The following is a 22,306-nucleotide window of genomic DNA, read 5'->3' as shown; positions in this document are numbered from 1 at the left end:
TAAGAATACTTGAATCTTCCCGGTCCTCAGCTACCGCATGGACTCTGTCACTCCTAAGTGAGTCTGCCTCGGTCCACCTCTCTCTCTCTCTCCTCTTTTTTAGTCTCAGATGTCAAAATGAGTGGCTCCTCCCTCTAGCCTAGAGGCCGGACTTCCAGCTTTCGCAGAGCTGCAGGGAGTCCTCTCCGCACACCTGGGCTGCAGCTGTGTCCACCCACAGGTCTCACCTCGCGCCCCCAACCTCCCTCTAAGCCGCCCAACGGCCATTCCAGGGCCGGGATCCAGGACGCCAGGCCATGTGGAGCATCCTGCTTCTGCTGAATGGGCTCAGAGGGCTTGGCAGCCTCCAGACCGAGAGCGGTAAGTCAAGGCCAGTCTCCAGACATTTTGGGAGCAGTGGCTCTGCTGTCCTTTCCCTCCAGGTTGCACTAGGCATCCCAGGGAAGAGCCTTCCAGCGGGGATTCCACCTGCAGAAGCCCAAGCCAGCGCTTTGCTGCTGCCCACAACCGAAATGCACCCTGGATGAGTGGGACTTTCCCATTGCACCAGGGCCCCAGGAGGGATGGGCGGTCCCAGGCTCCCAGGATGCCACACTTTCGCAGTTTCAGTTCCTGCTCTGCACATTGGACGATGCTGCAGGTCGATGCCCAACCGCCCAACCGCCGGAGTCTAGGTGGAGGGAGATGGGGAGACAAGAGTTTATTTGTACCAAGAGATTGAGCTTTGCCTCAGTTTCCGGATCCTTCCCACAGGGCACCATTCCCAAAGCAATATTTCACAATATTAGTATTTGACAATATTACTGGCGCATCATAGACTGCAGATGAGGACTCTTGAGGAGCAGATGATGAAAGCTTTTCAGCGAGGGGAATGGCTCTAAGAACACGTTTTACCCCTTACAGATTCTGAAAGACTACCGGTGCAAGTTACAGTTCCGGAGAAAATACGGTCGAATACAAGCGGAGGATATGAATCAGAAGTAATTAATCACTAACATTGTTTACAGCTTGAAAGTCACGTGAATATTTTGCTCTCAAAAAGTTAACTTGATATTTTTCATCCAGGTATAGTTGCGAGATTTTATATCTATGCCCTGTTTTTCTTAATTGGAAAAAGTCATTCGGAAAATAAACCAAGATTAACAGTGCGTTGTGGAAACAGTGGTAGACATTGGGTGTCAGAGCCCCAGGTCTCACCGCCAAGTCTGTTTCCCTGAAAATCACTCCTTGACCTGGTCCTCCTACACACCCCTCAGCCTATATTTGAAGGACTATTTTGGTGAGGGTTGATGACCATTTGATGTTGTGGTGTGTTATAGGACTATTTTTTCACTTAGAAAATAAGTCCCTGATGAATAGTTCTTTTATTTTATTTTTTGCTTACTCTTAGGATTATTGTTCTTTCTTTTCTTTGGATTAAAAAGGTTCTTGTCTTTTTAAATAAGCGGTAGAGTCATTTCTGGAAACGCAATTAATGTGCTTGAAATGTTCCACTTTTTCTTTTTGGTTGCATCATACAGATTTTAATGCAGGAATTTCCTTAGCAATTCTCCACTTGTTCCAAAGAGTTAAGCTTAGAAATTTTTATACCTATTTTTAAAAGAAATGTGTATCTATTTAGAAAACTTAATCATAAAAGCAGAAAAGTGGTAATATCTGTGTGGCATTTTAAGAGAGTCTCTTTTATTTGGAAAATAAACAAGGATAAGGATCCTACTTAGAAGATAGCGTCAAAACGGGAGTCACCAGATCATTGTAAGACCTGGATTTGCTATAAGTGAAGTAGCAAAAAATCTCAAAAAGCCGAGAGAGAGAGAGAGAGAGAGAGAAAAGACAAAGTACACACACACACATCTAAAGAATTATGTACACACTCCTGGAAAAACATGGTTAGTAAGTATTTATTTAGAACGTAGTAAAGTGCTATTGGAAAACATTGTACATTCATGAGAAAGAACAAAGAGATATACACATAAGATAAAAACAATAAAATAAATCTTTTAAAAAGACCGTAGCAAGGCAGTCTTGTTTTCTACTTATGAATACGCACATTTGCACAGCCCATTTATGAGTGGCTTTTTTCTTTATTCTTTTTGCTTATTGTTTGGGGTTCGGTTTTGCAGTAGTACTAGGAATTGAAACTATGGCCTAGTGCGTGCTAGACAAGTGCTCTACCCCTGAACTGTATTCCCAGTCATTTGTAGATTGTATTTAAATTAGAAGTGAAACTGCAAAAGCACATAGTTTCTGATGGATGCTTACTCATACGTAGCGTACATGTTTATTACTGCCTTGATTATAATTGTAAAAAATGGCAACAAATTTCCAAAAATAGGATAGACTAATCAACTGTGGTATATTCAGAAAATGAACTATCACACCAGAAAGAAGATGCAATATAAATAGTAATGATGACATATTTTCGCAAACATGCTTATTGTGTCCGAAGCACAAGATGGAAAATGTACTTGTAGAAGAATAAGATTAATGTGAAGTCAAAACAAACCACTGTCTAAATAAACATTCCTAACCAGTGTAATAAACATGAGAAGTCTGTACATGAGATACATCCTGGTTAGCTGGGGTGTCAGAGGGGACGTTAAACTTCAGAGTTAGCTTAGCATTACTTTCAAATACTTGCGATGTTTATTTTTTAGTATAATCAGTGGTGACACGGTATTGTATATGTCTGTGGGGTTTTTGTTTATTTGTTTGTTTTTTGTTTTTTGAGACAGGGTCTCCCTGTAGCCCCTGCTGGCCTGGAACTCGCTATGTAGACCAGGCTCCCAGACCTCCCAAGGGTTGGGTTTAAAGGTGTGTGCCACCACCACCTAGCTTATATGTCTGCCCTTAAATTTAGTATGCCTAAAGTATACAGCAATTAAAAATTAAAATCAAAGTGGCTTACAGAGATGTTAAAATGCCTTTCCAAAAATAAAGTTGAAATATTGGAAAGTATTCCTTATGAGACCAAGAAGGAACCAAGGATGCCCATTGTTAATTTTTCTATTAATCAGTGTTCTGAAAGTTCTTACCAATCCATGCAAGAAGGGAAAAAAACAACAAATACAATAAATGGGCATAATAATTAGAGAGAAAGAAATAAAGCTAGCATTATATGGAGATGAAACAATTCTATACGAAACAAAATCCATAACACAGTGGAAAGTCTACCACTAATATAAACTAATATGCCAACAGCAAAATTTCTATAACATGATTGAAACGGGAATATTCAAAACTCATCAGTTGCATTTAAGTTTTGGCAAAGCAAAAAGTATAAGGTATAATTGCTAAAAGGGTTTAACTTATGCTACATAGAACATCTAATTGCAAGTAGATCTCTCAAAGAAGCAGAATCTTACTGACCAATAAAACAAAGAGAGAAAAGACTTCAGTAAGTGAGGGTTTGTTAATTGCATGAAAGATGCCAGGTCTCTGCCAACGTGCCAAGAGTGAGCGACCCACTCATCAGACAGCCTTTCTTTCCTTGCTTTTGTTCTTTCTTTCTTTCTTTCTTTCTTTCTTTCTTTCTTTCTTTCTTTCTTTCTTTCTTTCTTTCTTTTTTTTTTTTTGATAGAGAGTCTCCCTGTATCCCCAGCTGGCCTAGAGCTCACTATGTAGACCAGGCTGGCCTTGAACTCACAGAGCTCCACCTGCCTCCGCCTCTCAAGTGCTGGGACTAAAGGCCTGCACTACCATGCCCAGCTCTAGATAGCATTTCTTAATCTTCAATGGGTACCACATTCAAACTATGAGAAAATTTTATGTAATCTATAACATTATACATTGTGTGCTATGAACACGCCCCTGTACTATATAGACATTTTCTATTAAGTAATTTGATATATTCTCTCTACATTAAACATGAGTTTTATAATGATTTCAATCTTTATCAAGGCAATAACGTTATTGGATAAAAAATAATACAGGGGCTGGAGAGATAGCTCAGTGGTTAAGAGCACTGGCTACTCTTGCAGAAGACCAGGGTTCGATTCCCAGCACCTGCATGGCAGCTAACACCTATCCGTAACTCTACTTCCAGGGATCTGTCACACTCTTCTGGTCTCGGCAGGCACTGCACAACATGTGTGCATTTATACTCATGCAGGCATAATATTCATACATATAAAGTAAAAATAAATAAATTTATTAAAAAGTAACCCATTGTCCAGAAGATTCTATTTTATTGGATAGATTAACAAATAATAAATTGCAGCAACTGATTATTCTAGCCATTATTTTTAAAAATATTTATTTTTTTATTTTATGTGTAAGCGTGTATTGCTTACATATATATAAGTGTACTCGTGTTATGCAATGTCTGAGGAGATCAGAAGAGGACATCAGATTCCCTTGGAACTGGAGTTGTGGACAGTTGTTAGCCACTGTGTGGGTGCTGGGAACCTGGGTCTTCTGCAAAAGCAGCCAGTGCTCTTAACTACTGAACCATCTCTCCAGGCCCCTATCCACTATTTTTATATTGAAAAAAATCAACATATTAATATAAAAGTCCATTGGAATAAGCCAACATCAAATTCTAAATTTTCTCTTTTTATTGTATTAATATGTTTTGGGATTGTATCAATAATGTAAAACAATAGTTATCCTTTCTAACGTCCCTCCCTTTTCCATGGTCTTTAAATGCACTCTCCTTTCAGGTATCCTACAGGATCACAATTACAGACAAAACGTACACCATGAACCTAGTGCAAAAGTAGGTGACTGCCATTATTTTATCAACTGTCTATTCCATTTATAATTATTGTTTGTAATTATCTAAAATGTAATTCTTTTGTCTTTGAAATTTTTCTAGTTATTGGTTATTCACTTTTCTCTTGATGTTTTTATTTTTTTCTTTGGAGACAGGGTCTTTCTATGTAGCCCAAGCTGGCCCAGAACTCACAGTCCTCTTATCTCAGTCTCCTTAGTGCTAGGATTATGGGCATTACCACAACTCTTTGAACCATGTTTCATGTTTCTCTGATTCTGTGTTTTTAAAAACTGTGGAGTCTCTATAACAAATTCCTAGAACTTGAGCCTATGATCCACAGTCCCATTTTTTCTTTCCCAGTAGCACCTGACTTTCCCCTCCCCCCTCTATTGGCTCTCCCTCTTCAAGAGGATTGATTTTGATAATTTTCTATCTTTCTAAAAACACAAATATGGATTGCTTTCAAGTTCCCATATATTCAACTTGTATTTGAAGGGTTGTGGCATGCCCTACACCAGTGTAGTAATAGATCAGACTATAATTGTAATATATTATAATAATTGTAATGTCAAACTCAATCTCAACATAGCTAATACATTTTAGAAAAAAATACATCATAGCAAGCAAAAAAGAGAACCCAAATTGAAATGACCCTTGTTTAAGTGATAAGAATTGACTCTGAAACACGACGTTCAGAATCTGCAAGTAAACTCAGCAAAGCTCCTCACAAACTCAAAAGGCTTCTGTTTCGTTCTAGGAACTCGGAGTTGGCATCCTCTTATTCCACATTTATTTTGGAAAAGGCTTTCTTTGAATAGAATTGGACTGGGAATGGAGCTCAGTTAGTAGAGTATTTGCCTAGCATGCACAGACACCTGGATTTGATCTCCAGCAACTGCACAAACTGTGCATGGTGGTATAGGCCTATAATGTCACCGCTCAGGACGTAGAGGTGGGAGGATCCTAAGTTTAAAGTCATCCTCAGTTACAAAGTTAGAGGCCGTCTTGGCCTACGTGAGACCCTGTCTCAAAATGATGATGATGGTGATGATGACGATGATGATGACGGTGGTGATGGTCCTAGTTTGAAAAAAGACAATAAAGTTAATTTCAAATTTCTTTCTGAAGAAAAAAATAATCACTGTGCTTTTGTAAAAAAAAAAAAAAAAAAGCATAGGGAAACCTATACAAAATCCTCCAAGTAACTGCAGCCATAGAATGCCAGGTGATAGGTGGGAAAGGGAGTGGGTGATCGGGACTAAAGCATCTTGCACTTACCACCATCACCACAGCACAATACTTCTTTACTGAAGACTGACATGTGCCAAGTGTCGTAGGTCAAAAATATAAAAAGAAATGAATTAAAATGCAATCGTGGCAGACTTCTTAATCTCTCTCTTTGTTGGACAAAGTCATGGAATTGTGTTGGACTTGGCTGGAGAGAGAAAAAATATGTTTCGGCTCACAGTTTCAGAGGTTCCGTTCATCATGGGAGGAAGGGTGTAGCAGACAGCTCACATGGCGGTGGCAAGGAAACAGAGACGGAATGCCTATGCCAGCAGTGTCTCTTCCTCCTTCATCCCACTCATACTCAGGATAAGCCTTCTCCCCTTAGCTGGTCTTCTCTGGAAAACCCTTCATAGACACATCCAGGCCTGTGTCATCTTAATGTCCTACATACTTCTCAATCCAGTAAGGAGATGATCCATTTCAATCACCACAAGACTATACCATATGATTTAGTACGATTGATATGTAATTGACCACATATTACACAGGTTACAGATGATGTATTTCCTTTCCCACACATGTGATCAAAAGGCATTTAAATTTAAATTAAATTAGTGTCATTTCTGTACACTAGAACAGAAATTATCTTGAATGGTATCTACCTCCTCAAAGAGTAGTATGATTAAATTAAACCATAATTACAAATGCTTAATCAAAGACATACCAGCTCTTTGGAAGTTCAACAGTAGTTGTCAAATAACTCTTGACTCAAAAATTCAAAATATTGTGGTAAAATATCAATGAAGTAAAAGTGAGCACAGTGTCATAAATCACACATTTTAGCGACCAATGCCGAATCTCTAATCGAAAGACAATGCAAAGTTTGCCTGGTTCTCGCATTTCCTATGCAACAGAGGGGAACCCCAGGGCGTACAGCAGAGCCAAGGTTACACAATGAACTTGCAGGCCTTGCTGGTGGCACAATGGACCCTTCAGTGACCAGCATTATTAGTCAATCCCAAGCCCTGCCAGGCCCTCACCAGCTGTCTCTGTCGCTAGCCCATTTAGAACAGACCGTCAGTGTATACAGAAGTAGGCCGACACCCATGCCGGGTGATCTCCTCACATTGTAATGTTTATTCTACTATGTCTTAAAAGTTAGTCTTCAAGATTTTTTCAATGAATTTATAACCATACTCTTCGTGCTTAAAATTTCTGTAAAATATGCGACTTTGTGCTCTGTAAATACCTCTTATGGCTTCTACCCTTGACTTTTTGCTTCTCAACACAAGAACTTTATCCTTATATTCCATCGTTCACTGTTGCTACTTCTTTACATAACGTTCAAGCTTTGGACCTTTCCAAGTGTTTTGAGCCATTGTTGTAAGCTCTGTTTCATGGCTCTTATCTCCAGTGATTCTTCCTGACCTCTCCTTGGGACATGGAGGCTTCTCTGGGAGTGACTGTTGTCTCCTGTGACCTCTCTGGGATGTGCAAGCCTCCCTTTGGGGGTGATTTTTCCGATGCCTCTGATCTAGATCTTTTGACTCGGCATTTACACTTCTTCTTTCCAGCATTTCAGCAATGCTGGGGCTGCTTGGAATTCAGATCACATCTGTGGGGAGGCTACTTTAGGGTCGTTACTTATTCATGGTCAAAAAGTAGGACCAGGTAGCTTCCTTCTGTCCACAGTCTGCACAGCAGGCATTTGGGTCAATTGGGGCTACAATAATTTAAAAAACAACTGTTTTTGTGGCTCGTGAAGAATTTGGCTATTTGGGGAAATTCAACAAAGAGCTAAAATATCAATACACTGAAAAATCTTTTGCTGCAAACTTACCTATAGACAGTACATGTAATAATGATCTTTTAAAAATCAAACACACAGGAAACAATTTTCCATTAAATGCATTTTATTTTTATTTTTACAGAGCATTTTTACCTCCTAACTTCAGAGTTTATACTTATGATAGTGCGGGAATTTTGAAATCTCTTGAACAACAGTTTCAGGTATGTTTTCTACCCTCTGTTTTACCTTTGTGCCTGTTTTGTTTCAGTGTGGACTTAATCATTTCCTTTTTGATGATGTGTACTGAGCCTATTAAACAGGTGGTCACCAAACCAAATCTGACGGCAGTGTTTCTACACTGTTTCCTGACGGTATGCCACTATGTACTGATTCACCTGTGGCGACAGGGGTTGAAAATGTCATGAAATGAACCATAATTTGAATCAGGGAAGGTACAGACGGGAAGAAAGGGGGATCCCAAAGAAGTTCACCCAAAGACCGACGAGAACGTATAAAATTCCATGACTATTTAAGAAGATTCTACGTTTTCATACATTTGGAACATTCAGAGCTTCATTAACTAATGTCAATAATTTTTTGTAAAACAAAAATGAGAAATGTGAGTAGAATTTCATGGAATACTCACATCTAAAATGCATCATTTTATTACTGCCATCACCCTGCCCTACTAACTGCTGGGCCTCCTCCTGCTCCTCCTCCTCCTGTTCCTCCTCCTGTTCCTCCTCCTCCTCCTGCTGCTCCTCCTCCTCCTCCTCTTCCTGCTCCTCCTCCTCCTGTTCCTCCTCCCTCCTCTTCCTCCTCCTCCTCCTCGTGGCCGTGCACTCTGTGGTGTGGGCAGTGCACTGGGTGGCTGCCAGGAGAGTCCTGCAGACTGCAGGCAAGTGTTTAGAAAATGAAACCCTCAGCCCCTGCCCCACCCTCAGTTTGTAGGGTCCTCTCACCTGCCAGGCAGCCTGCAGGGAATGCTGGGTAGGCTATTTTCAGTCTGTTTGAGTGGTGCCATTCAGCTGCCTCCTCCTCCTCCTCCTCCTGCTCCTCCTCCTCCTCCTCCTGCTCCTCCTCTTCCTGCTCCTCCTCCTCCTTTTCCTCCTCCCCTCCTTTTCCTCCTTCTCCTCCTCCTTATCTTCCTTCTTTCTCTTCTCCATCACATTTCCTTTTTCTATATAGTGAATCAATCAGTTGCAGAGCCTAAGACTTCAGCAGAACAAAATGATGGACTTGGTCCTTGTGCCTTAGTTTCTTTTCCTGTTGCTGTGATAAAATATCCTGACCAAAGCGATTTAAGGGATGATGCTGCAGACGTGAAGGAAACAGTCCAGGATCCCAGCCAGGGAATGGTGCCACCCTAGTTGCCAGGTCCTCCCACCTCAATTAACGCAGTCAAGGTAATCTCCCCACAGACATGCCCAGAGGCCCATCACCTAGATGATTCTATGTTCTGTCAAGTTGACAATGAACACTAATCATCACAACTTGATTTACATGTTCTCCAACAGAGAAGGCAAACATGTAAGTCAACACAAATATATAAATCATGCATACTATCCAGTGACATTATGGTACTATACACACAGAGATGTGTAAATGTGTGTGATAAAGGCTAGAGAGATGGCTCAGTGGTTAAGAGCACTGGCTGCTCTTGTAGAGGAGCCAGGTTCACTTCCCAGCACCCACATAGTGGCTAACAACAGCCTGTAACTCCAGTTCCAGGGGATCTGACGCCCTGTTCTGGCTTCCACAGACATTGCACAGATACACTTAAATACATGCAGGCAACACACTCATACACATAAAATAAAAATTAAAAAGTGTAAGTGTGTGTGTGTGTGTGTGTGTGTGTAAAAGAGACAGACACAAGCCACAATATCTCACACTTGAATTTTATATTATTCTGCCATGAATAACTCTGCTTTTTACCCATAGATGTAACCATGAGAGACAGACAAAAACAACTGAGCCAAGCCACACAGGGAGGCACAGGCCTGTAATCCCAGCACTGGGGAGGTAGAGTAAGGAGGATCAGGAAGGCGTTCAAGGTCATCCTCAACTACACAAGGACTTCAAAGCCATCCTGGGCTACATAAGACCTTGTTTTTAAAAATAAACAATAACAACAGCAAAAAAATCTTATGAAGCAAAAGCCAACATGGCAGCACATTCCTATAATCTCAAAACTCAGGAGGCTGAGATTTCCAGTTCAAGGACAACTGGGCTACACAGGGAGGTCAACCATGCTATTAGACCCTGTCTCAAAAATAATTTTTAAAAATATTATATTATTTTTATTTTATGTGTATGAGTGTATTACCTGTATTTGTATAAATGCACCCATGTCATACAGTGACCAAGAAGGTCATAAGAAGGAATTGGATTCCCTGGAACTGGAGTTACAGATGGTTATTAGTCGTCATGTGGGTGCTGGGAATCAAACCTCTACAAGAGCAGTCTTAAACACTGAGCCATCTCTCCAGCCCCTAACCCCCCAAAAATAATACATTAGGGACTAGAGAGATGGTTCAGCAGTTAAGAGAATGTGATCCTCTTGCAGAAGACAAGAGTTCAGTTCCGAGCTCCCGTGTGGCAGCTCATAACCAGCTGTAACTCCAGTTCCAGGGGATCCAGTGCCCTTTTCTGACTTTTATAGGTCCTGGCAAGCACTTGGTCACATACAAAATATATTCAAAACACTCATACACATAAAATAAATACATTCTTTAATAAATTATTTATCAAAAACTTGAATGTGATGAGTTGTTAACTGTTGATTTCAAATGCAACTGATACGCGGCTCCAAGTAGAAAAATTAGGTTTCTGTCCTTGCCACATACCTATCTCTAGGCCAAGAAAAATCAAGTTAAGTCTATTCAATTAGGTTTTAAAAAAACGGGAAATTTTGCAGAATTGTTTTTAATGAGTTTCGTAAGTGATACTCATCCCTAAAATCACATTATCCTGGAAAATAATGACATCTCCCAAAGACTAAGCCAGCTGGGTGGACATCTCCCAGACTCTATCCCTGGATCCCCTCACACTGATGATTAGGGTTTCAACGAAGAAGTCTGCAGAGAGCTCAAACATTCCGCCTCAGAAAACAGGGAGTTTCTGTTAAAAGCTTTCTTTCAATTATTTTATACTTAACTGTTTCTGTTCATAGCTTGTAATATTTTGTTGGAAATTAGACATTTTTGAATAGTGTTTTACAGTCAGTGTGAATATTGTTTCCTACCCCTGGGGTTTGTAATTATTTACTTTATTGTTTAGTCATTGGCTGTTTTATCCGGATGAATTCTGTGCCCTCTTGGTCTTCCCAGTGTTAAGCCTGTGATGTCATTCCACAGGAAGATACAACTTAGGGTATGCCCACTGTCAGTTCTCTTTGTCACTTCCCTCCAAGCCACACTAACCTGTTACACTCTGTTCCTCATTCGCTGATTGCTGCCTGGTGTTAAACTATGTCTTGAGGCTCACATTGTTCTATAGCTTAATCCAATCAAGTGTGGTCTACCTTGGACAATACTGTGTGGGTCACAGTTCTGCATTCCCTTGGACCCCAAAACACTTCCACCAAGGCATAGGAATGTCACAGACACAGAGCAAAACGAATCCTTTCCTGGAAGCCTGGCACTGCCTCTTTTTGTGGTCTAGGTCTTCCCATCAGGGCAGCTGGTGAGTATTTCACTTTAATATTGAAATTATAATAAAGCTAGAGGTTGTCACATGGTCAGACAGGCAGCCATCTTGGATCCACTCTTCAATCCAAGGGCAGATACAGAAGTTGAACCTGAGTACCTGTACTGGGGCCTTCTTCTGTGACTCCCTTCCTGGGCATTGCGTCTCATGTCCAGCAACTTTCAAACATCCTGAAACTGAAGTTGGGGTTGCCATTAGACATTAGCTGCCTCCAGTACCCTTGCCTGGTGAGTCCTTCCAGTGGAAACATGGAAACTCACATGGTGGAATCTCAGCAAATGTGGCTGTCTGTTTTCTGGAGTCCATTGCACTCTCCTTTCCTGTCTGCCTGCATTTGCAAGTGAAGTTAAAATTATCTCTTTTTCTAGGGATTATAGTTGATCTCTGGGAGAGGACTAAGTCTATGCAGAGCCAATCTAGTGTCACACTCAAAATACTCTTAAAAAAATAATTTCTCGCCTGGCATGGTGGTGGCACACGCCTTTAATCCCAGCACTCGGGAGGCAGAGGGTGGTGGATCTCTGAGTTCAAGGCCAGCCTGATCTACATAGTGAGTTCCAGGACAGCTGGGGATACAGGGAGACCCTGTCTCAGAAAGACCAATAATAATAATAATAATAATAATAATAATAATAATAATTTCTCTTCTGAACCTATTTTCTTTCTGTCGTGAACAATTAAGTCAGAAGAATATGAAAAAAGTGAGTTTTTGATGATATTTACCATATTCTAATAATCAAGAAAATCATGAAACTGTGTGTCTTTGTTCTTTATGAAACTTGGAGAACGTTTGGAAACACTGAGCTGTATTCTCACCTACTAATCCTATAAACCTATTTTAAAAACAACTGGTATTTGATGCATACACATAAAATATCGGTTTTGTGTATCTAAAAATAATATCTTTGCCATGAGATACCTGTGTATTATCTTTGTCTTTCAGAATTTCTGTTATTTCCAAGGATATATTGAAGGCTATCCAGATTCCATGGTGATTGTTAACACATGCACTGGACTCAGGTGGTAACACATAATTGTATACAAGTGGGCTGTTTTCTTGGAAATTACTATGTGTGCATGTGTGTGTACACAAAATGGGTTGTTTATTTGGAAATTATTTTAATTTCATCTTCTACCCTCATACTGAATTAAAGTTATTCTTAAACATGGAGATCATGAAATATTAATAGCTAAGAAATAACCAATCATATGATTATTCTGTGCTACGTGCTACAGTAAGTCTGTGGATCTGGGGGCACTTGGGGAGCACTTAATGGACTTACAAAAATGTATTATGGTGGCAAGTTTTCCAAACTTATTTTATTCCTTTTTTTTTTGGTAGAGGCTTTCTTCAGTTTGGAAATGTTAGCTATGGGATTGAGCCTCTCGAATCTTCAATTGGATTTGAGCATGTGATTTATCAAGTAAAGCATAAGAAAATAGATGCTTTGTTATATACTGAGAAGGATATGGACCTAAGGGATCTGCAGTATAAAATACAAACTATAGAGGTAGGTCATTAATTAATTGGTGTGGTTTTACTCTATAGCAATGTAAGCATTGCAATTTTCTGATAAATTTTTTATTTACATACCTCCTACACACACAGGCACATGGATCAGAATGGTCATAATTTTTTTAAATTTTTAATTGAATTTTTGTGAATTTTATATATTTTGATCATGCTTACACCCTCTCCCCCATCTGTACCCCTCTTATAGCCCTCCCACTGGATTTCATGTTGCTCTGGCATATATATTAAGGCCTATCAAGTCAAATTTGTATCTGCAAATGCCCTTCAGTGTGGGTCCATTTACTGGAGCCTGGTTAAAGAAAACTGACTTTCCCTCTCTGCAGTTACCAACTGCCAAGAGTTCCTCAGCTACCGTTGGGGCTTCTCACCCACTTCCCCAATTCTATGCTGGGATTTTGTCTGGCTTGAGTTTCTGTGAGTCTTGTACACACTGTTACTATTACTGAGGGTTATATGAGTAACTGCCCTGCTGTCTGGAAAACTCTGTTTCCTTGTGGTCATCCACTACCTGTGGCTCTTGCTCCCCGCCAGCTCCCTTCCAGAATGGTCCCTGAGCCTTGGGTGGGGTTTGAATGAAAGCTCACAATTTATAATCCTTAAAAATAGCCTTGTAACTTTCTGTTGCAAAGCTGAGAGGCTGGGCTATCTCAGCCTTCTGGAACTAAAGTCCTACTCCATTCTCAGCGCCAACTTCTGTATTAGTGACTTTTCTGTTGCTGTGATAAAGCACCATGACCAAGGCAACTTATAGAAGGAAGAGCTTATTGGGCTTACAGTTCCAGAGGGAAAGAGTCCATGAAGGTGGGAAGGCATGGTGGTAGAGGTGATGAGAGCATAAAGCTGGGAGCTCACATCTTCAAGCAGGCACAGAAAGCAAAGAGAGATAAGCCAGAGATGGGACAGGGCTCTCTACTCCAAGAGCTGCCCCTGTGACGTGTTTCCTCCAGCAAGGCCACACCTCCTAAAGGTTCTGTGACCCTCCCCAAACCGTGTCACCAAATGAGCCTGGGGGGTCGTCCTCATCAGATACTACACTTTCCCCCTGATTCTTTAATGTCTGTGATTAGTCGTGTCCCTTCCCTTGTTTCTGATTTCATTCTTTCATGTAGTTCCAATTTTTAAATAATTTGTCTATATTCTTTGAGAATTTCACACTTACATGTGATGGATTTTGATCATATTCGCTCATATTTCCCTCTCTTACCCCCTCCTACTTCCCTTGAAACCCTTTTCTCATCCCAACATACCCCGTCGCCTAGTCTTTTTTATTATTCATTGAGCTTAGTTAGGGCTGCTTGCCAGTACATGCCTCTGGGTATTTCTTAGTTTTTGAAATCAGAATAGCTACAGATATTTCAATTAAACTGGTTCTTTTAAACAGAATATTGTTGATTTTAAGTTTTATATCACCTTTGACAACTTCATTTCAAATAGATGGTTTCTGACATTGATTTCAATGCACACACATAAAATGTAGATTGAATCTATTGTCTTGTCACTTGTCAGTCTTATGTTCGTTATTTCTTTACTGTCCCTTTACATAATTTTTATTAATCAAGTACTTTATTTTTTATCGTCTAAAAAACTTTTGAATGATTTATTTAATGTATTTTGTATTATATATTACATTCATTATATTGTAAAACAAATAGAAATTTCACTTGAACAACATCACGATATTATTGGTTGGTTGTTCTGATAACTGAGTGACAGACTATTTACATCAATTGGGGCTTATTAGAACACACACCCATTGATGTAGTTACAGATAGATATTGTTAGTGTCTGCTGTCAAAGTTAAAGAATTATGACAGAGACCTACAAGCACATTCTGTACCTCTTTCTATTGGAAACTACTTAACATTTTATACAAATGGAATCACCAAATGTATTCTCTCTTGTGACATTTCCCCCACTAACCATGTTCTCAAAGGTGTAGCATTTTGAAACAATGCCTTCTTTTTATGACTGGTCCGTTATTCTAGTCCATTTCAGGAATACACTACAGTTACTGCTCATCAAGTGAGCAATAGGGTCATTTCCACTATTTAAATAAAATAATGCCACCAGGAACATTCATAGACAAGTTTTTGTGCTGAAATACACTTTCATTCCTCTTGGGTACAGGCTAGGAGTTAAACTGCTGGGTCATTTGCTAACTCTGCATTGTATACTTTAAATAACTGCCAGGTTCCTCCTCCAGAGTGGCTGCATCATCTGTTTCTAACACTTAATCCCTGTCTATTTTCATCACAGCCATCCCAGTGCCCGTGTGCTGTGGCTCCTCGTGACAGAACTATTAAAAACCTCTGCCGTTACGATTTATAGTATTAAGATGCTTTATCTTCAGGTGTACAGTATCCCCCCCCCTCACAGACATCACTGCGGCTACTCCTGCCGCCAGCGTTGGAAACAGGCAACGTCCTCGCTCCTTCTTCCCTCACTCATGTCATTGTGTGCTGGCATCACTTCTGGAACTCTTAAGTCACTATCATTAAGTCTAATCCCTGCTGTAGTCATAAAATCACAGTTACTCGTGTTATAATAACTTAAAATTTCATGTAATCCCCCACACCCAAAATCTGCCCAGATGCCTGAACCAGGAAGTGTTTACAAAGATATAAAGTCCGTTCAGAAAACTTGAAAAAGGAGACTATCCAAAGAAACATACGAAAATGTAGGCAACAGGAAATCCGTGGGTCTCTGGCCAGATGTGAAAACAGCACAGAGTGCAGAAGAGCAGATATAACAGGAACTCTACAGAAATAAACACATGCAGGCGGGCCATGGGGCCGGGCAGCCAGCCTCTTCCCATTGATGAAAACATGGGCTCTTTAGGTTGACTGGATAACTAAACGGCAATTCGGTAAATGATGAAAGTTTAGTATGATTTCACATTTCACACAGAATAAACTCTAATTAGAGCAGAGATCTAGTGTTTAAAAATTTGAAAATTCAGGAGCAAAATGTAGTTGAATTGTCATACACTTGGTTTAAGAAATAATCACAACTGTGATTAAATATGTATGAGAACCACAAACAGCACTGAAGAGATGGTTCAGCAGTTAAGAGCAGTGGCTGCCCTCACAGAGGACCCATGTTTGATTCCCAGCACCCACATGACAGCTAACAACTGCCTATAACTCCAGTTCCAGGGGAATCTAATACCCTCCTAGGGCACTGCATGACACAGGTACACTTATGCACAGGTAGACAATAGACTCATACACATAAAATAAAATGATAAAATATTTTTTAAAGAACCACAAAGTTTCCATTAATCATAATTAAATTTAGATAGATTATCTGGAAAACTGCATTTTAAAAAACAAAGGTGAGGGACTGGAGAAATGACTCGGCAGTTAAGAGACCTAACTGCTCTTGCAGAGGATCCAGGTTCAATTCTCAGCACCCATATGACGGCTATCAACTGTCAGTAACTCCAGTTCCAGGGGATCCGAAACCCTCTTCTGAACTCCATGGGTGCTGAGTAATCAGGAGGGTACAATCTTACACGTCCTCTGGGTCTTTTCTCTCTCTCTGCCACTTAGGTTTGTCTTTTTCTCAGTAAAAACTGCGTGGGTTCATCTATATTTTATTTCCTGTTTGTCGTTTCTCTCCCTGTAGCCCAAGCTGGTTTGAAATTTCCTGTGTAGACCAGGCTGGTCTCAATCTCACAGAGATCTCCCTGCCTCTGCCTCCTGAATTCTGGGATTAAAGGTATGTACTACCACACCTGGAGATCTGTGTATTTTAAAGCTTATCAGGCAGAGGACCTTGTCTGGTCTATAGGTCATTAGACAAACTTGACTGTTAGTAATTGTCTACTCTAAATTTCTGTTTTGGAGGTAGAGTAACAGAGTTTGGAAGGGTAGTTAGATTGTGATCAAGGGTTCAATGTTTTCTCTTTTTCTGTAATGAACTTAAGCTGGCTAAGGATACTTTTCTTTTGAAAGTAAACCATCCCATTTTATTTCTTATGGTGACACAATATTGTGACTCTGTACCCCAGAGTATCAAACTATTTGCAGAGTTTGCCTAAGCTTCTGCTACATTGCCTCCATGGAACAATTATGAACATAGACAACAATTTTTATTAAGCATCACTGTAGCAATGCTTCCTTAATTCCCAGTTCTCAGCAGAGTGTAAGTTGTAGACATGAATCCAGAGTTCACACTCCTTTACACCCCTTCCTGAAGGCAGACGCTTCTCTGTTTTAACCATCATGAGCCAAGTGTCTGCTGGCACTTAGATCTACTTTAAGAAAATCCATCATCTGAGTCTCGCTTGCTTATCTTGCTCTTAGATGATTTATACAAGTATGAATTAGTATGAATTTTATACTTTAGATGAAATTTGGTCCTCTAAACACAAGGACATCTTATTACCAGTTTGGGATCATATGTAAAACCAACTACAAATTAATATAACAAGAGTGGTGTTAGGGGCTGAAGAGATGGCTCAGTGGTTAAGAGTACTTGCTGCTCTTGTAGAAGACATAGGGTTCATTTCCCAGCACCCATATTGGGTGACTTACAACTACCTGGAACTCCAGCTCCAGGGTGTCTGATGCCTCTACCGACCTCTGCAGGCACTCCACTCACATGACATACACTCACATAAACGCACATATGCGCATAATTTTTTTTCAAAAAAGAGTGGCATTAAGCTAACAGAATTACATGTAGGACCAATGGGAATGTGGAAAAAGGAGAGGAGAAGAAACTTATTTTCTGAGTAAATTAAATGTTTGGCTTATAAAGAAGTACAAACGGAATGGGTGGAGAGGATCCTGGACATCTACTTTTGCTTGTTTGGGGGGTCCTGTTTCTGAATGTAGAAATCTTTCAACCTTGAGCTCATTAGTAGTAGTGATAAAACTGAACATATTGAAGTAACATTCAATTTTGACATCAAATTTGTGGATTCTTTTTCAGCTCAAACCAGATTTTTTTCACTATATAGAAATGCATCTTGTGGTTGAAAAAGAACTGGTAAGTGGATCCTGATGCCTTTGTCTTGCTCACTCTTTGCTGTCAAGGAAGGGTTATAAAAATTTTTCCTGTGTCTTACGGAATAAATTTTTGACAGAGGAGAGTTGGTAACAGTTTCTCATTAGCAGGTTCTAATGAATTTTTAATTATTTGTAACTGTACAAAATTGGGATTCTAAGGTCTGTTAAAGGCTTATTGTCAATTTTAGATAATACATAATAATGTTAATAAACAAAATGGTTCTTTTATAGTAGTTTACAGATAGTTCTAGAATCGTAGAACCTTATTATTTCCTGCAGTCAGGCTATCTCTGACATTTGCTTGGATTATTTTATCCATCCGTATTTAATGGCATTCCCGTTTATATTTATGCCTGCTATTTTGATTTGTTTTTGTTCATAACTCTTTTTGTCCCTTCTTTATTACTTTCTTTTGTCACAAGTGAAAAGTTTCTATGAAGATAGTTTTTCATTTTTTGTTCACCTTTTAATTTGAAGATAATTATATATTCACATACACCTGCAAGAAAATGTAAGAAGGCCCCTACCTCAGCCCAGGAAGTGTTGACAACTGACTGCAGGGTGAGGGAGAGCTGATCTTTAAGGGAGAGACTCTAGACAGGCTGACTAGACTCCAGTGGATGCACTTGCACCAAGGGACATCTGGGTACACAAACTTAACTGGATAGGCCTTAACCTATATGACAGAATGCATGAAATTCAGTGGGGATTGGAGTGTTACAGATGGGGGAGGGGTATAAAGATGATTAAGTTCTTTTATATGAAGTATACAAAAATTCAATAAAAATATACACTGAGAAAAAGTAAAGAATATAGAGATTCTGTCATCTCTTTAGACATGCTACCTCCTTCCCCAGTATGGCGGCAACTAGATACCATAGGTGATGCAGTCAAGGTGCAGAGTGTTTGCGTCCCAACAAGGAGCTGCTGTGTGGGCCTCACTAACCACACTCCTCCCTCACCCACCCTCCCCGACCCTTGGAATCCAGTCATGCGCTCTACATGCCTATAGATTTTTTTCATTTTCAAAATGCTGTCAGTGGAGTCATTTAGCGTATAACATTTGAGGAGCTTCTCATGTACCAGTTCTGGAAGTTTCCCCAGTCTTAAATTACTTCCTAAAATTTAAGTCAACCTGTCTGCTCTAAGGGCCGACTCATCTTGCTTTCAGAGACATGAATAGCCAGTCTGAGCTGGGATTTCAAGGTGACTTTGATTGCTATGCTGATGAGAGTCAGGATTCTTAGGTCTGCATAATCATTTCCTACCCTGTCCGATGTCCACTTTCTGATTTGCCTTTGCCTCTCCCTTTTCTTTAGAGTTCTCTTCTTCGGATCCTTTATCTTATATTGATATCAGTATTTTTGTAATTGTTCTGATGAAGTTTAAGGCCAGCATGGCTTTTTACAGGAACAGTCAATACGTAGGCTTTCTGATTTAGATTTTTACCCTGGAAGAATAGGTACTCATCTTCTAAATCATTTTAAGCTAATATTTTCTATCAACAATGATTATCATTAATTTATCAACAGTGGAACTATATCCTATATTTTTAATTTTTCGTGTGTTTTCTATTGTCACACTATGTACCATGTGGTGTGAATAATAAGAAAACAATGTTGATTAAAAATACATTGGTAACAGGCTGGATAGATGGAGCCACAGTTAATACCACTAGCTGCTCTTGCAGAGGACCCAGGTTTGATTCCCAGCACCTACACCGTGGTTAACAACTGTCCTGTAACTCCAGTTCCAGAGGTATCCAATGCCTTCTTCTGACCACCATGGGCATTACATGACACAGGTGCACTTACATACATGCAGGCAATACACTCAAGCACATAAAATAAAAATAATAAATAAAATATTTTAAAAATTCATTTGAACAAATTTTTACTTTAGTATATTAAATTTTAAACAGAATTACATCATTAAACTAGATGATAGATAGATAGATAAATAGATAGATAGATGATAGATAGATAGATAGATAGATAGATAGATAGATAGATAGAGATAAAGATAGAAAGCTAAAAGGCCATTGTATTTTACAGTATGATCGTATGGGTACGGACATATCTGTTGTCACTCAGAAGATTTTCCAGTTGATTGGATTGGTGAATGCCGTAAGTGTTTTCTTTCTTTAAAGATACATTTTTTTTTTCTACTCTTTTTGAGACAGGGTCTCCCTGTAGTCCAGCTGACCTTGAACTCACAGAGATCATCCTGCCTCTGCCTCCCAAGTACTGGGACTAAAGGTTTGTGCCACCACGCCTGGCCTTTTAAAAATATCTTTACATGAGATCTTAGCAGACTGCCTGAGAGTGCTTGGATCTGCCTCCACCTGGTGGTAAGCTTCCCCAAATCAAGCCTTGCTCAACCTCCTAATTGGGACCATGTGAGCCCCTCCTCCCACTTTGCCCAGGGCTAGACCTCCCTGTCTTATAGTAGGGGCTGGGACTGCAGCAGACCACCTGGGAGTGCCTGGATCCGGCCTCTTCCTCCTGGTTATGAACCTCCCCAAACTGCACTGTGTACAACCCCTAACTGGGATTACATGAGGCCCCCTCCCACTTATCCAGGCCTAGACCTCTCTGCCCTACAGTAGAGGCTGAGACCTTAGCAGACTGCCTGAGAGTGCCTGGATCTGGCCTCTGCCTGGTGGTAAGCTTCCCCAAATCATGCGTTTCCTAAACCCCTAACTAGGAACACTTGAGGCCCCTCCCACTTCACCAGGGCTAGACCTCTCTGCCCTACAATAGGGACTGAGAACCTAGCAGACAGCCTGAGAGTGCCAAAATCAGGCCTCCCCTTAGCAAACTTCCCAAGTTGTGCTGTGAGTGTCCACTAGTAGGGATCCAGATGTTCGAAGGAAGCCTGAGTGTACCTGATTAGAGCCTGACTTAGGCCTCTGTGGGAGCTCCTGAGTAGCTGATCTGAAGCCATCAGTTCCCTCTAATATAAAATCTGAGAGAACCTGAATCCTAGACCTACCAGCTTTACATACTCAATAAGAAAACAACCAAAGACACCAGTCATACAAACAGAAGCAGAATTCAGTTCAACAAAGGAAGGCTTGAGTTTCATTCCAGAAATACAAACAACAAAAGAAATCCACATGCCAAAATCACAATGGAAAAATAATAATATGGAAAACCAAAACAGTATGTTCCCACCAAACTCCACTAGTCCTATAGAACACTTCTACAATGAGAACCCCCTAGAAATAACCCAGGACACAGAATTTAAAAGAACAGTCATAAACACAATCAAGGAATTCAATGAATTTAAAGAACACACAAATCAAATAACTAAATAAGATAGTGATAAACTTCTGACAGAATTCACAAAAAAGGTGGAAATATTGAAGAAAAGTTAGGTTGAAATGAGGAGGGAAGTGAAAAGCCAATGTGAAACAACAGGAGAAAGCCTAACTGATAGAATGAAATGGAACGACATGATATTCCTCCAGAATATCAACACTGGAGGATAAAGTTGAAGAACTGTACTGCTCAAGCAAAGATTATGGAAAAAAAAATTAAAAACACAGAAATGGAATATGCAGGAAATGTGGGACACCATGAAAAGACCAAATCTGTGATCGTAGGCATAGAGGAAGGAGAAGCATTTTAGGTTAATGGTATTGACCAGCTCTTAAACAGGATTGTAAAAGAGAATTTCCCAAAGTTAAGGAAAGACATCCTCATACAAATACAAGAAGCACATAGAACAGCAAAGAGACAGGATCAGAAAAAGAAACTCCCCATGACACATCATAGTAAAAACACTATGTACAGAACAAAGAAAGAATACTGAAGGCAGCAAAAGAAAAACAACAAGTCACATATAAAGAAAAAAACCATCAGAATTACAGCTGGCTTGTCAATGCAAACTATGAAATCCAGAGGAGCCTGGACCAAAGTATTTCCAGTTCTAAATGACCATAGACACCAACCCAGAATACTTCACCTGGCAAAAATGTCTAATATAGATGAAGGGGAAAGAAAAATCTTCCATGACATGAATAGGCTGAAAGAATACATGTCCACAAAACCATCCCTTCAAAGAATACATGAAGCAATACAAAGAACGGAAAAAGGAACAACTGTACCCCAGGGGCAACAGAAAGAAACTAAATGAAGGTGTAATTGTGGAAACACAAAATCAGACAAAGAATGCAAACAGTAATCAAAATGATGGCAACCGATATGCATCTTTCAATAATAACTTTAAATATCGATGGACTGAACTCCCCAGTCAAAAGACACAGGCTAGTTGAATGAATTAAGAAACAGAATCCATCCTTCTGTTGT

The 22,306-nt window shown here is 39.9% G+C and overlaps 1 protein-coding gene across 1 annotated transcript in view; it reads left to right on the top strand.

The window, feature by feature from the left end:
- Positions 1 to 296: 296 nt before the first annotated feature.
- The window catches only part of LOC103730001 (disintegrin and metalloproteinase domain-containing protein 2), a 67,102-nt gene continuing 45,092 nt past the window's right edge, over positions 297 to 22,306 (top strand). The window contains exons 1-8 of the mRNA XM_008828144.2: positions 297 to 360; positions 904 to 980; positions 4,662 to 4,717; positions 7,876 to 7,954; positions 12,388 to 12,464; positions 12,787 to 12,955; positions 17,917 to 17,973; positions 20,048 to 20,119. Of these exons, the coding sequence (XP_008826366.1) occupies positions 297 to 360; positions 904 to 980; positions 4,662 to 4,717; positions 7,876 to 7,954; positions 12,388 to 12,464; positions 12,787 to 12,955; positions 17,917 to 17,973; positions 20,048 to 20,119 (651 nt within the window). The remainder of the gene's footprint in view (positions 361 to 903; positions 981 to 4,661; positions 4,718 to 7,875; positions 7,955 to 12,387; positions 12,465 to 12,786; positions 12,956 to 17,916; positions 17,974 to 20,047; positions 20,120 to 22,306) is intronic.

This window comes from Nannospalax galili, unplaced genomic scaffold, assembly GCF_000622305.1.
Source record: "Nannospalax galili isolate Female #2095 unplaced genomic scaffold, S.galili_v1.0 scaffold612, whole genome shotgun sequence".
NCBI classification, from domain to species: Eukaryota; Metazoa; Chordata; class Mammalia; order Rodentia; family Spalacidae; genus Nannospalax; species Nannospalax galili.
The sequence above is the reverse complement of the archived record's forward strand: the minus strand, read 5'-3'. Positions and strand labels throughout refer to the sequence as shown.